A 14,015-nucleotide genomic window follows, 5' to 3' on the forward strand; every position below is an offset into this window, starting at 1 on the left:
TTAAATATATTTCTGTCTCAGTTTAGTTTGTGTCATTTATAGACCCTTCATCAGTTTCAGCCAGTCTCAGACTCTACTGACGTTTTTGTCTTCTTTATGGTAGTGTTTCTTCCTTGTATACCACTGGGCCACACATGCTGTGATGCAGGCCCTCTCTATTCTCAGCATCCTCTCCTCATCTCTCCCAATATATCAGAGGGAGTCTTTTGATTTTCTCCATCCTCATAAACAGTTTGGATATGCAAGTTCCATCTCTGATCACATTCTAAGAAAATGATATGTAGTGGTAGTTAAATCAAGATTTGTGGCTCTCCCTGTAAACTTACATTTTGATTATAAACTACATCAGCCTATTGTTGTTGTCCTCTTTGAACAAAAATGGAAAAGAGAGATAGTTTATCCTGGAGCCTTATGGCCAGATGTAATTTTATCTTGTATATAGGAACATAATATAGGGTTGGGAAATTTTTTTGCAGCTAACTGAGTTTCATAGTCTTTAGATACAAATATTGGCTTCGTATCTCATGACAACTATAATTACAGAATGTTTCTATGTGTGATGTTTACAACCAGAATATAAAATTACAAAGAATAGATACAGATTTAAAAAATAGTGACTTTCAGACGTCCGAGTACAAAGTGTTGTAAGAGTTAAATGCATATTCCTTGCTTCTAGAGATCATAAATTTAGTTGTTTTTTGGTAGTGGTGGTGGTGTTTGGTTGGTTGGTGGGTGGGGTTTTTTTTGTTTTGTTTTGTTTTTTTTGAGAAGAGGTCTTCTTCTGTCACCCAGGCTGTAGTGCAGTGCAGTGGTGCAATCATGGGTCACTGCAGCCTCTCCTGGGCTCAAGTGATCCTCCCACCTCAACCTCCTGGGTGACTGTGCTATAGGTGCGCACCATCGTGCCTGGCTAATTTTTTTATTATTTTATTTTATTTTATTTTTTATTTGTAGAGATGGGGTCTCACTATGTTGTTCAGGCTATTCTCAAATTCCTGTGCGCAAGCCATCTTCCCACCAAATTCCCAAAGTGCTGGGATTACAGGCGTGAGCCATTGCAGCCAGCCAATTTAGCTTTTTTTGTAAAGCCTGGATTTATAGGTTGTTCACAGACTGTATTTTGAGAAACACTGCTTTAAAGTTTCAAAAATGTAACCTGCTGGAGGCCACTTAGTCTGAACACAAGTCTTAGTAACCTTGAAGCAGAGTCAGAAGCCTGAAATTCGGGAATGATCTAAAAGGTTGAGGTGCTGCTTGTTTTGTGCATTCACAGAGAACCTTGAGATGGTTAGCAGCCTGATGGCTCAGACTTGAATTGTAGTCGGCCAAGCCACAGATAGAACTTGCAATGAAAATAACCCCACTGTACTCTGATTTTTTTTATATATAGCCTTATAGCAATCAGATATGACTCCCACAGGTCCTGTTGCGATTTTCACTTCACAGTTCCAGCTAAAAAACAAGCATACTAATTTCTAAACTAAACAAGCATATTAATTTCTAAAGGTTGACCCTGGCAGAAGATAAGTAGATAAGGTATGTAAGAATAATACGTGCTTCTGAATGTTCTTTTTGAGACAGAGTCTAACTCTGTCACCCAGGCTGGAGTGCAGTGCTGTGATCACAGCTCACCACAACCTTGAACTCCTGGGCTCAGGTGATCCTCCCACCTCAGCTTCCCAAGTAGCTGGGACTACAGGCGCATGCCACCACACCTAATTTTTGTATTTTTTGTATAGAGACGGGGTTTCACTATGTTGCCCAGGCTGGTCTCAAACTTCTGGCCTCAAATGATCTGCCTGCGTTGGCCTCCCAAAGTGCTGTGATTACAGGCGTGAGCCACCACCAGACACCTGGCCCTAAATGTTCTTTTACTTAGTCTTTTGTAGATTAAGTTTCAAATTCATTCATTCATATTCACTGATCCACCCAACATTTATTGAGCATCTGCTTATGCCAAGCACTATTCTAGGTGCTGGAGATACATTGCAGTGTAGAAAATATTCAAAAAGTTCCTTGGCTCAATAACTGGTCAGGTGGGTCCACTAATGCCAGGTGGAAGACGGTTAACATTAAGTACATAATGTAATAAGTGCCCTGAATAAAAATAAGTCAATGTAAGGGAATAGAGATTGACAGAAAATGGGAAGGAAGAGGCCTTTTTTTTTTTTTTTTTTTTTTTGAGACAGAGTCTCACCGTCTCCCAGTCTGGAGTGCAGTGGCATGATCTTGGCTCACTGCAACCTCCACCTCCCAGGTTCAAGCGATTCTCCTGCCTCAGCCTCTGAGCAGCTGGGACTACAGGCCCCTGCCACCATGCCCAGCTCATAGTAGAGACAGTGTTTCACCATGTTAACCAGGCTGGTCTCAAACTCCTGACCTCAGGTGATCCGCCCACCTCGGCCTCCCAAAGTGCTGGGATTACAGGCACGAGCCACCGCACCCAGCCATTATTTTTAAAAAGATGTTGAAAAGTAAAATTTAAGCAGAAATCTGAATGAAGTACCTGAAGATTTCAGCACTTGTACTTGTTTAATTTCTGGCATATGCCATAAAGTTACAGAATTTTCCATCTGAAAGAGATAATTTAACCAGTGAACTTTAGAGTCGTTAAAAACAACAGATAAAACAGATGATGACAGATAAAATCTTCAGATAAAATCTTATACAGAAGCCCGTCATATAAAAATGTAGCATTTCTGGTTGAAATGCAAGAGTGGAAAATCCAAAACCTCACTGTCCTTTCTTCCCTTGTTCTTCCTACCCTTTCTCTTCCTTCCACGTTGGGAAATCCTTTTACAGAACTCGGAAGAGGTTGAAAACTGCTTGTCTAGATCAGTTTGCAGATGAGTATATTAAAGCTAAGAGATGTTAAGTAACCACCTGGAGTCACTCAGCTAGGTATTAGCTGAAACTCTTTCCCCCTTATTATTTATTTAGAAAATATTTGAGCATCCACTATGTGCCAGGCATTGTGCTAGGAGGTTTCTGTGGATATAATGGGGAGTAAAGCCACAGTCCCTGACCTCAAGAAATGTTTTTCTATAGTATGAAAATATAAACAGAAAACTATATGCAATGTTATAGTATACAGTGGAATGTGGTGATAGCTGTGGCCCACATGGGAGCTCAGGGAAGGCTCTAGAGGAGATTCTTATCTTAAAGAACAAATTAGAGTTAGACCAGTTAAGAGGAGCTACAGTCATATACCTACATGACGATAACCCTAAGATGTCATCATTATCAGTATCGGGATTCCTTCAGCTACAAATATTATAATCCCAGTACCTAAGACCCAAGGTAGTTTGTCTCCTCGGTTGGTTAATTAAATGTTCCTATGATTTGAAGAACAAGGGTTTTCCCATCTTTCCCCACTTCCCTTCTTACGGTCACAAAATGGCCGCTAGAGAGCCAATCCAAAATAGTCTCCGCCAGAGAGGCTCTTCTTTTCTCTCTTTAAGAGGCAGAAGAGCCTTTTGGAGCTTTTTCCCGAAGTCCCTTAGCAGATCTTCCCACAAACTCCATTAGCTCTTTTGATTAGAACTCGTTCACATGCCCCCTCAAACCGTTTGCCAGCTGGAGAATGGGGAACTATGATTAACTCAAACTAATTAGAATTTACCCTAATATTTTCTTTCCACCTGTTTATTCATTGCAAAGAACTTTTTTTAAGTGGAGCCTTTTTGCTAAACATTCAAATTTGCTTTGCAGGTTGCCTGCTTGTTGTAACACTCGTCATTTCGATTTTGGGGTAGTCTTCCAGTTATCGCTAGAATCAGAAAGCGTGTTAATCCTCAAAACAGAAAGTCTGAAATCCAATTTTTTTATGCTGCAAAAGAAATGGCCATTTCTTTAGAATTTATTTTCTTACACATACACAGGCACGTGCTGCCTTATTATAGTGACTAAAATGAGTGGGGTTTTTTAGCCAGTAGTTCTGTGAGGTTCTCATAGGGAACAATTTGTGCTAATATATCTTTCACTTGATGTAAATTTAGATTTCACAGTCCTCTGTCCTGGAATCACTTCTTATATTCTCAATCTAGACTCCAAAGCTAACTTACTACAGATGTTTTTCCAGGTATTGAGGCTTATTAGGATAAGAAATGCATAATTATGTCTTTTTTTTTTTTTTTTTTTTTTGAGACAGGGTCTCGCCCTGCCACGAAGGCTGGAGTGCAGTAGCATGATCTCAACTCACTGCAACCTTCTCCTCCTGGGATGAAGCGATCCTCCCACCTCAGCCTTCTGAGTAGCTGGGACTACAGGCATGGGCCACCACGCCTGGATAATTTTTGTATTTTTTGTAGGAACGTCATTTCACCATGTTGCCCAGGCTGGTCTCAAACTCAAGAGCTCAAGTAATCCCCTCACCTCGGCCTCCCAAAGTCTTGGGATTACAGGCATGAGCCACTGCACCCAGCCAATAATTATGTCTTACAAAGTAAGACACTGTTGACCATAATAATGTGAATCTGAGACTTCTTTGACATTGCAGAGGCTTCAGAGCAAACATTTTCCTTATACTTCCTGAAATTCTGGTGACATTTCCTTTTCTGGTTTTGAACCTGGGAAATAGAAGCAGGAATTTTCCTATCATTCTCACTGTTCTCTGCTATCAGCAGTATAGGTAGTCATTATCCGCCTCTAGTTTATCAGTTGGTCTGCATAGTTATCTCAGCTATTTTCGTGCTTTCAGTTCGTGTGTGTTTATTTTCAAAGTCCTTTAGTTCAGTGCTTCTGAAGGTTTAACATGCATATGAATCACCCAGGGAGCTTGTTAAAGTGCAGATTCTGATCTGAGGTGGGGTTCAAGATTCTGCATTTCTTTTTATTCTTTTTTCTTTTCTTTTTTATGGGGTCTCATTCATTTGGCCAAGCAGGATCATAGCTCACTGTAGCCTCCAACTCCTGGGCTCAAGGGATCCTCCTGCCTCAGCCTTCTAAGTAGCTAGTACTACATGTGCGAACTACCATGACCAGCTGAGATTCCTGCATTTCTATCACACACTCAAATGATACAATCAAAGTTGCAATTATGTTATTCTGTACAACTCCATAAAGTCAGACAAGAACATTGAAACTTGAAGTCTCTTACATGTATGGAAGATGGAGCTTTATTTATTTGTTTATTTGTTTGTTTATTTATTTATTTTTGGAAAAATAAATAAATTATTTATTATTTGTTATTGACACTCTGTCATCCAGGCTGGAGTATGATTGTGCTCTTATAGCTCACTGTAGCCTTGAACTCCTGGGCTCAAGCAGTCCTCCTGCCTCAGCCTCTCAAAGTGCTGGGATTACAGGCATGAGCGACCAAGCCCGGCCTTAGCTCTCTTTGAGAAGAGGGAGTAGGCTTTCAAACATTAGTTAAACTAGAATTTACTTTCTTAATATTTCTTCTTTCTCCTTCTTGTTTTCATCACAGACTTCCTTAATAACCTCCATTCAGAAAATGTTTATAAGCAGAAATAAAAGTAAAGATGTATTGAATTTTAATAATTTTATTCAAAGAATTTTGAAGAGTTTAGAATTTTGGAATTTTGACTTTGAAAAAATATTATTTATGACATACTTTAGTTTGTATATTGTTTGTGGTATTGATTTCAGTGCGGGTTATAAACCTGCTATAACAGGTTTACAGGTTAATACTGTAAACTGACATTAATTTATAATAATCATATTTGGAAAGTGGTAAAGATGACTCTGATATCTTGAAATCATGCTTTGGGACACTGAGCAGTTGTAATAGAAATGAGTATAAACCCTTCAAGGGAAAAAAGTAGAAATGATGTCAGTGTTTAACAGAATCCCCTGGATTAATGGTACATCCATCCCACGGACAATATGAGGGGAGCTAGCTTAGTAAAAGCCAAGTCCTTAATGACTGAATGATACTAAATTACTTAATTAACCAGCCCTGGAGCCTCTTTTGTGTAAGTTGTATCATTTTGTGTATATTGAGATGTGGTTCTTGCCACCAGTTATATTCAATTAGCAAAGCAAGATATCACTGTTGATTTATTTTTAAAGTGAAGATGTAAGTTCAAACAAGTAATTATATAAGGTATTTGTAAAGGTCTAATAATACCATATGTACATTTAAAAAATATTTTGAGTATACTTTGATATAAAAAAATCAGAGTTGAGAACATCCTAATATATATCAACAAAGATGCCATAAATGGTAATATAACTTGATTTTGTTGTTGGATTGACCCATTTTTAAAGGATTTTCAGAAATTGTCATCAGAATTTGAGTGGCTAGACGTAGTTGAAAAGTTAGAAAGGCCTGAGGTGGGGAAAATAATACGGTAAGTTTCTTATTAACGTATGCTAGAGAAAACTATTTCAGGGTTGTGTTTTAAGTTGCAAGAATTTGGTTTTGGATTTTATGCAAAATATCAAATAGCACTATTGGGATTTCTCTGTTCCCTTTATAATGCATGTGAAAATAATATGTCTGTATACCATATGTTTGAGTCAAAGTGTAAAATCTATTTTTTACTAGGGGGGTGTGGTCAAAAAAAGTTTGAAAGCTATTGTATTAGAACATTATAGAATGGACATTTAACTGTAGTATGAAGTGCCTCCTGTTAAGATGGTGAACTGGGCCAATACAGGAAGCTTCCTTCCTTCTTGTTCCTAATATGTAGAAACACCAGATACAATAACCAGCAAAAACTGATATTGATGATGGTGTGGTAATTTTAGAATATACAATAGGGGCCGAGCACGGTGGCTCACACCTGCAATCCCAGCACTGCTCACGCCTGCAATTCCAGCACTTTGGGAGGCCGAGGCGGGTGGATCACCTGAGGTCAAGAGATCGAGACCATCTTGACCAACATGGTGAAATCCCATCTCTACTAAAAACACAAAAATTGTCTGGGCATGGTGGTGGGCGCCTGTAATCCCAGCTACTTGGGGGGCTAGGACAGGAGAATCACTAGAACCTGGGAGGCAGAGGTTGCAGTGAGCCAAGATCACACCACTGTACACCAGCCTGGCGACAGAGTGAGACACCATCTCAAAAAAAAAAAAAAAAAAGAAAGAAAAAAAAAAGAATATACAATAGGACTTGAAAGCAAGAAAAGGACTCTTTAGGTGCTAAAAACAAGGAAACTCAGTAACAGTAAAGAATGAAGTTGACAGTGCATGGCCTTCAGAGAAAACTGAGCTAATATAGCAGCTCCCCCTTATCTGCAGTTTTGCTTTCTGTCATTTTAGTTCCCACTGTCAACCAGTCTGAAAATACTAAGTGGGCAAAAATAAACAATATCTAAGTGTTAAATTACACACCGTTCTGAGTAGTTTGATGAAATCCTGAACCACCATCCCCGAATGTGAATTGTACCTTTGTCTAGCATATCCACACTGTGGGTGCGACCTGCCCCGTTAGTCACTTAGTAGCCATCTTGGTTATCCAGACTGTCAAGGTATCATGGTGCTCATGTTCAAGTATCCCTTAATTTACTTAATAATGGCCCCAAAGGCATTATTAAGTGTATGATGCTGGCAATTTGAATATGCCAAAGAGAAGCCATAAAGTGCTTCCTTTAAGTGAAAAGCTGGAGAGTTTTCAGCTTCAGGAAAAAACATAATATATATAGGGTTTGGTACTGAGGGTTTAGGCATCCACTGAAGATCTTGAAACATATCCCCACTGGAAAAATGGGGGCTACTGTATGGGGTTTAGAGGCTTTCGTGTCCACATAGGAATAAGAGTCAAGGAACAGTTTCCGGGCTATAGATAACTGGAGTGAGGCCCACTCAAAGCCCAGAAGAAGCTGTCATTTCCATTACCAGATACTAGAAAAATACCCCTCACTGCTTCCAAACAAGGGAGGAAACTGTTATTCTCAGGAAATTAGAAACTGAGACTGCACTGTAAGAAGCATTACCCATAACCTAGTGCAGAAACACTAAGCCTAAAAACATGAATAAAACTTCCCTGGATCCCAGGACCCTCCATAGATCTCTCCCTAGAAGAAGTAACCACAAGACTACCCCACAGATATATCTCAATCCTGGGGACCACCAGACTCCCTTGGAACATAACTGCAGCTGCCAAAATGACCACACGTACACAAATGTAGCACATAGGCAGGAACCAACTGTCCTGAAAGATCGTTAGCAGATGACAAATGGGGAAAGGGGGATTTGAGAGGGGAGTTACACTCAAGAAAGTGTAAGTCAAAGCAGTCTGAAAAGAACTTGCAAATTAATGTTGAAAGGGACAAAGAACTTATTAAACAAGTGTAAAATATTACCCAGTTAAAGCAAGTGGATTTGGAAGAAACAAATAGAATGTTTAGTAATAAAATTCATATCTGGGGAAAGAAATATAAACAATGTAAACTAACCCTGGGAAAATCAAAGTTTGGGATCTGGAATTTTAAGACTGGCCAAGAAAGTCAGATTACAAGGCTAAAAGTAAATTTGAGACATGATCTTCTGGAAATTTGATATTAACTTAATACTAATGGTCTCATTCTGCCAAAGAATCTATAGACCAGTGGTCCCCGACCTTGTTGGCACCAGGGACTGGTTTCATGGAAGCCAATTTTTCCATGGGTGGGTGATGGGGAGTGGTTACGGGATGAAACTGTTCCACCTCAGATCATCAGGCATTAGATTCTCTTAAGGAGCACACAACCTAGATCCCTCGCATATGCAATTCACAATAGGGTTTGGGCTCCTATGAGAATCTAATGCTGTTGCTGATCTGACAGGAGGCAGGGCTCAAGTGGTAATGCTCGGTCCCCACTCACCTCCTGCTGTGCAGCCTGATTCCTAAGAGGCCACCGACTGGTACCAGTCCACGGTCTAGGAGTTGAGGGCTCCTGCTGTAGACTACAGCCTGCCAGTGTATCTCAAAGTATCATCCTTTTTGTCTTAAAACTAGTTGTCCCTTCTTTGTCCCCTTGCTGTGGAATCACTACTGGGGAGAAAAATACAACTAATGGCATTTCCACTTTCCATTTGTTACTCCTAAGACTTTGAGGAAATCAAATGTGGCTTTTGCTGCTTATGGGGAAGGATGGATCCCTTTGCAGTAATCTGCTCAGTCAGATTTGCAAAATGAAGTCTATGTAAGGCTTTACAGTTTAACTCTTTAGGAGTCTACTGTCTTTACTGTTCCTTGTCCTCCTACCCGCCATATAATTTGATATTCTTTGACAATATCATCATTATTATTTTGGTCACTAGCAATTGGATGACTTGCTTTAGACATTTGCTAATATTTGTACATAGAGATTATTATTCAGGCACTTTGACAGAATGGCTTGGAATTTTTTTTTAGTAGTGGTACTGAGCTCAACTTTAATTTTCTATATCCCTCATGTGCCAATAGCACACATTTTTGAGATGACTGGCTATAGTTTGGGGTATGGTTTGTAGCAAGAGAATAGACATTTTTCTGCAAAAGGTAACTGGTCCCCATGGGGTTCAGACTTGTGATCTTGGCCTCATTATCACACTTTTGTAACCATCAGACCTAATAGATATACCACATATATTTGAGTCTATAATCTTGAAATCAAATAATATTGTTAATTGCCCTAGGTTTATTTTATAGATGTAATTAAAAATTACTTTGGGACATTTCCCACTTTTGTTTGATAGTAAAAGTCACAAAAGTAAAGCAGACAGCCAAAGAACCTCACTCACTTTTCATCTTCCCTGTGTTTTCTATGACAGTGAAAGTCACAAAAGTGAAGCTGGCAGGCAAAGAGCCTAACTCACTTTACGGGAGAGTGCTACGGTACCTTTTTCTTTTAGTGAGGCTATAGCAGGTCTGATGTCAGTCACTTTAGAGACCTTTAGACCTCAGTGCTCATTTACTGCTAAAATGTACCAGCTCTGCTTCTGCATTATGAAGATCATCTGTCAACACTTTGAGATATTCTCCTTTGTTATTAAGCTTGTGATGCTCTACACTGTCAGGTTTTTTGCCAATTATAGTTAAGGTACAATAGTGTATTCACCAGATCAAAGTCTCACATTGGCGGTAGAGGAATGATTTGTAAGTCTTTATTCATTTGAATTGTACAATAGAACACCTGAGGAATGCAAATAATCCCTCTGAGAACTCTGCAGGAAAGGCTGCTAAAATGACAGGGTAGGACTATTGTTATTCTGAATTGATGTGTTAGCTAAAGTAATTATTTCTTATCTTGTTGTTTCATAACAGTTCTAGTTTTATTAGTTCTGTTGTCCATATTTATGAAATAAAGTGTGTATGATATTTTTATATTATCCTTTTACATGGGCTTGTTTTATTTCACTTTCATTGAATCTATTTGGTATGTGTTCTGCTTTTTAAAAATTACATATTTGATTTTAACTTGTATAATAAAAGTATGTTACTAAACCATTGATGATAACATTTGAATATAGACTTTTGTTGGAATAGTGTAAGTCTGTGAAGTAACTTAGAATACCATAATATTATCAGAGACAGAAGCACCAATTTCAATCCCCCCTCCTTTTTTTAACCTGTCCTTCATAATTTTGGATACGAAAACATCTAGTTTGAATTTTATTTTAAAGGCAATGTACTTTTTTTCAAAATAAATTGTAGGGCTTGGTCCATTTTTTAGGATATGAACAAAAGAAAAAATACTATTATGAAGATTCAAAACCACAAATAACATATTAAATAAGTAGTTGCCTTTGTATAACAAACATATACAAACTCTTGTGTGATTGTTTTTCATTCCTTTTTCCCATCCTAAATCCCGCTCAATGGGCCATAGTCTTAATTTTTCTAAGAACTCTGCTCCCCTGCCATTGATAGATTTGTGATTTACTTCTTGTTTTTCTTTTCCCCTAAAGTGGCATTTACATTAATTACTTAAAGGACTTCTGCCACAGCATTTTGCCATAATAACTATTAAAACCTTTGTCTAAATATAGCAGGCTAGTAGAATTATGTAAGACTATAGCATAATTTTATAAAAATTTTAATGGAATGTATAGTCTTACACTAAACTCAGTTCCAAATTCATAGGAATATATGCTATGATTATCTGAGAAGGAAAATTAATAATAGTAACTACTGTTAATTTTTTACTATTTGCAGGCTTTTCTAGGTTCCTTACAATATAATATGTACTATTATTATCTCTGTTTTTACAAGTGAGGAAACTGAGGCTTAAAAACGTTCAGTAACCTGCCCAGTAATAAAAAGCTAGGAAAGTGTGAGACTCTGAACCTAATTAATACATTCACTACACTTATTTCATTTATGTTCTAATTACTACTTTGCCAAATACTCCATGCTTTGGAAGGAAAAAAAAATGACTCAATAATGTCTTTTCAGGTAACCACTAGGATCAGTTTCCTAACTGATCTGGCTTTCCAAATCCTTTGTGATTAAAGGAATTTCTTTCCTCTGCAGTTCTATTATTCTTGTTCTCACAAAAGTCAGGTTCATAAGAGCTGCGTACGTGATCAACTATATTTGTAAATCTGTATTTCTGCACGTGCTTGTTTTGGCTAGCAAAAATCTTCCTCAAAACCAGTGACCACTGTGAGTTCTGTTAGTCCATGAAGGAACTAAACCAGATATATGGGCGGAACAAATTATTTATTTGTGAAGGGCTCTTCAGAATTAGCTGGTATTTTTAGGTATGATTCCTACACAAACAGAACTTTATGTCTCCTCTTTTTAAAAATTTACTTTGTAAAGTAAGGAAAACAAGAAATTATAAAATGGAAGCTTTATTCAAGGGTACAGGTGTTAATGCTGAACAATTTTAGTGTAACTAAAAAAAGTTTTTAAATATTTGTATAATAGTTCCCATAGATAATGTGCTAAAGTAAAACTAGGTTACAGTAAAATATTATGGCGTATACCTGAAGCAGTTGCTGCCTGTTAATGCCTTGACCTTGGAAAGCTATACACAAAAAGATGGCATCATAAAACCGTGCAATTCTTATGAATATGTATGTGCTACTTGATAATAATGAATGTGGTACAGTCATGCATGCACTACAAGATAATGTTGTGCCCTTTTTTGTCTACAGGTTGATAAAAATTAAAGAGTGGGTGGACAAGTATGACCCAGGTGCCTTGGTCATTCCTTTTAGTGGGGCCTTGGAACTCAAGTTGCAAGAATTGAGTGCTGAGGAGAGACAGAAGTATCTGGAAGCGAACATGACACAAAGGTTAATTAGCATTCATTTTCCCTACACTTTATTATCAACTATTTCCTTGCAGTAATTTAATTGCTTGCGCTGATAGAATAATAAATGACAGAGTAATTACCATTATAAAGAGGGAATCTTCTCCTTTCTTTACCATGAGACAGAGTGAAAAGATTTATTTTAAATTAAGTTTTTAACTGTCATCTGTCATCTCCGTACAGTGTTTTAATTATAACATAGGTATTAGTTATGTATATTTTTGAGAAGGAATGATCGCCAAAACTCTTTCGTCATGTTCAGTGGGGGAGGGGAAAGGGTGAATCAGTTGCCGTAATTTTTTCTGAGTAACAGTAATATATTGTTTAAATATCAGATTTCAATCAAATAATTTTGCTTTTGTGGCCCCGGTCCTGGAAATAATTAATTTTGGATGAAAATTGTCATAATTTTTCTTTTTTTAAATAGTAGACAATTCAAAATAATATCTTCAGGCTAAGACAATTAAAATCAATTTTAGAAGAGCGGTTTTTAAAAATAGTTACTTGCTTTCTGACCCCTTCAAGTGTATTATGTAAGACGAGTGGTCATTTACTAATATCTTTAACATTTTCTGCTTGAAATGAGTAATTTTAGCTCTATACCAATTTCTGGCACAATCAACTTATGTGTTGGGTGAATTTGTTTCATTTGATTTCAGTGCTTTGCCAAAGATCATTAAGGCTGGGTTTGCAGCACTCCAACTAGAATACTTTTTCACTGCAGGCCCAGATGAAGTGCGTGCATGGACCATCAGGGTAAGATTCATACTTATTCATCAGCTATATCCAGTTCCACACTATTGAATTCAGATTGATATCACTGACTTTGAAGTTTGTCATGGTGGCGGTTAGCTAGTCATTACAGATGAGGTTTTTGTCCAGGATAACTTTAATTATTTGTGAGCTGCTGAACAGTGAAAGTGGAGCGGCATTGATTGAGGCAGGTAACAATTGATTCTGCCTATTACATAGTCTGAATTTCTTCATCCTGTAGAATCTGTCTACCCTCCTCCTGTGGTCAGAGATAAGACGCACCAGTATTGTGCTTGCTTAATCTGTGTGACTGGGTTTGTCTGCAGTGAAATTGATGTTGCTTTTCATTTTGTATTCACTAAGTTTGTTTGGGTTGCGGGTGGTTCTTTCCTCCTTTGCTTTGCTCGGATTACATTTTCAGCAATAAAAGCAATATGACATCATTATGCTCTTCATAGATACACAGTTGGGCTCAAAAAGCTAAACTCGATGTGTAATAATTCATGCCTTTTTAAATTTGAATTCATAGAAGTAATGTTTATTTTTAGTGTTGTATGTTCAGTCTTACTTCTTTAAAAATGTGATATGTATTTTAAAAATTGATGTATACTGAATACGACCAGAGAGAATGACTAATTTATTCCCAGAGGACAATAGAAACTGAACTGTAATGGTTTGCTTTTAAATTTAAATATATTGTAACATAGTAGTTACTATTGAAAAATATTTTGAAATATATGTAATCCTAAATAGTATGTTACAGAATATAAAAATAATACCAGAACTTTTAGAAATAGTGTCTTATTCAGTCTTTTATTATGCTTTTTAAATATATGCTACACGATAAATTTTAGTGGTGCTTTGATTCCTGTTTTCAGTGACTACTGTAATTTATTGTTACATGTATTTTGATTTAATATGGATAGAAACATGGAGGCAGTTCAACATAATGTTAAATGCCTTGTGTGAATGTGAGATTTACTTTTCTTTTATCTCCTCTCCCCTTTGTAAAAAAAATGTTTGATTGACTTCTAACCAAGGTCCTTTTATATAGATTTAAAAAATAAT

The 14,015-nt window shown here is 37.3% G+C and overlaps 1 protein-coding gene across 5 annotated transcripts in view; it reads left to right on the forward strand.

Moving 5' to 3' along the window:
• The window catches only part of OLA1 (Obg-like ATPase 1), a 172,648-nt gene that overhangs the window by 153,649 nt on the left and 4,984 nt on the right, over positions 1-14,015 (forward strand). For 4 of the 5 annotated variants that reach the window (XM_011991889.1, XM_011991892.1, XM_011991891.1 and 1 more), the window contains 2 exons: positions 12,037-12,177; positions 12,854-12,950. In XM_011991889.1, the coding sequence (XP_011847279.1) occupies positions 12,037-12,177; positions 12,854-12,950 (238 nt within the window). The remainder of the gene's footprint in view (positions 1-12,036; positions 12,178-12,853; positions 12,951-14,015) is intronic. The other variant, XM_011991894.1, reaches the window with a different exon arrangement.

Source organism: Mandrillus leucophaeus, unplaced genomic scaffold (genome assembly GCF_000951045.1).
Source record: "Mandrillus leucophaeus isolate KB7577 unplaced genomic scaffold, Mleu.le_1.0 Scaffold40, whole genome shotgun sequence".
Classification (NCBI taxonomy): Eukaryota; Metazoa; Chordata; class Mammalia; order Primates; family Cercopithecidae; genus Mandrillus; species Mandrillus leucophaeus.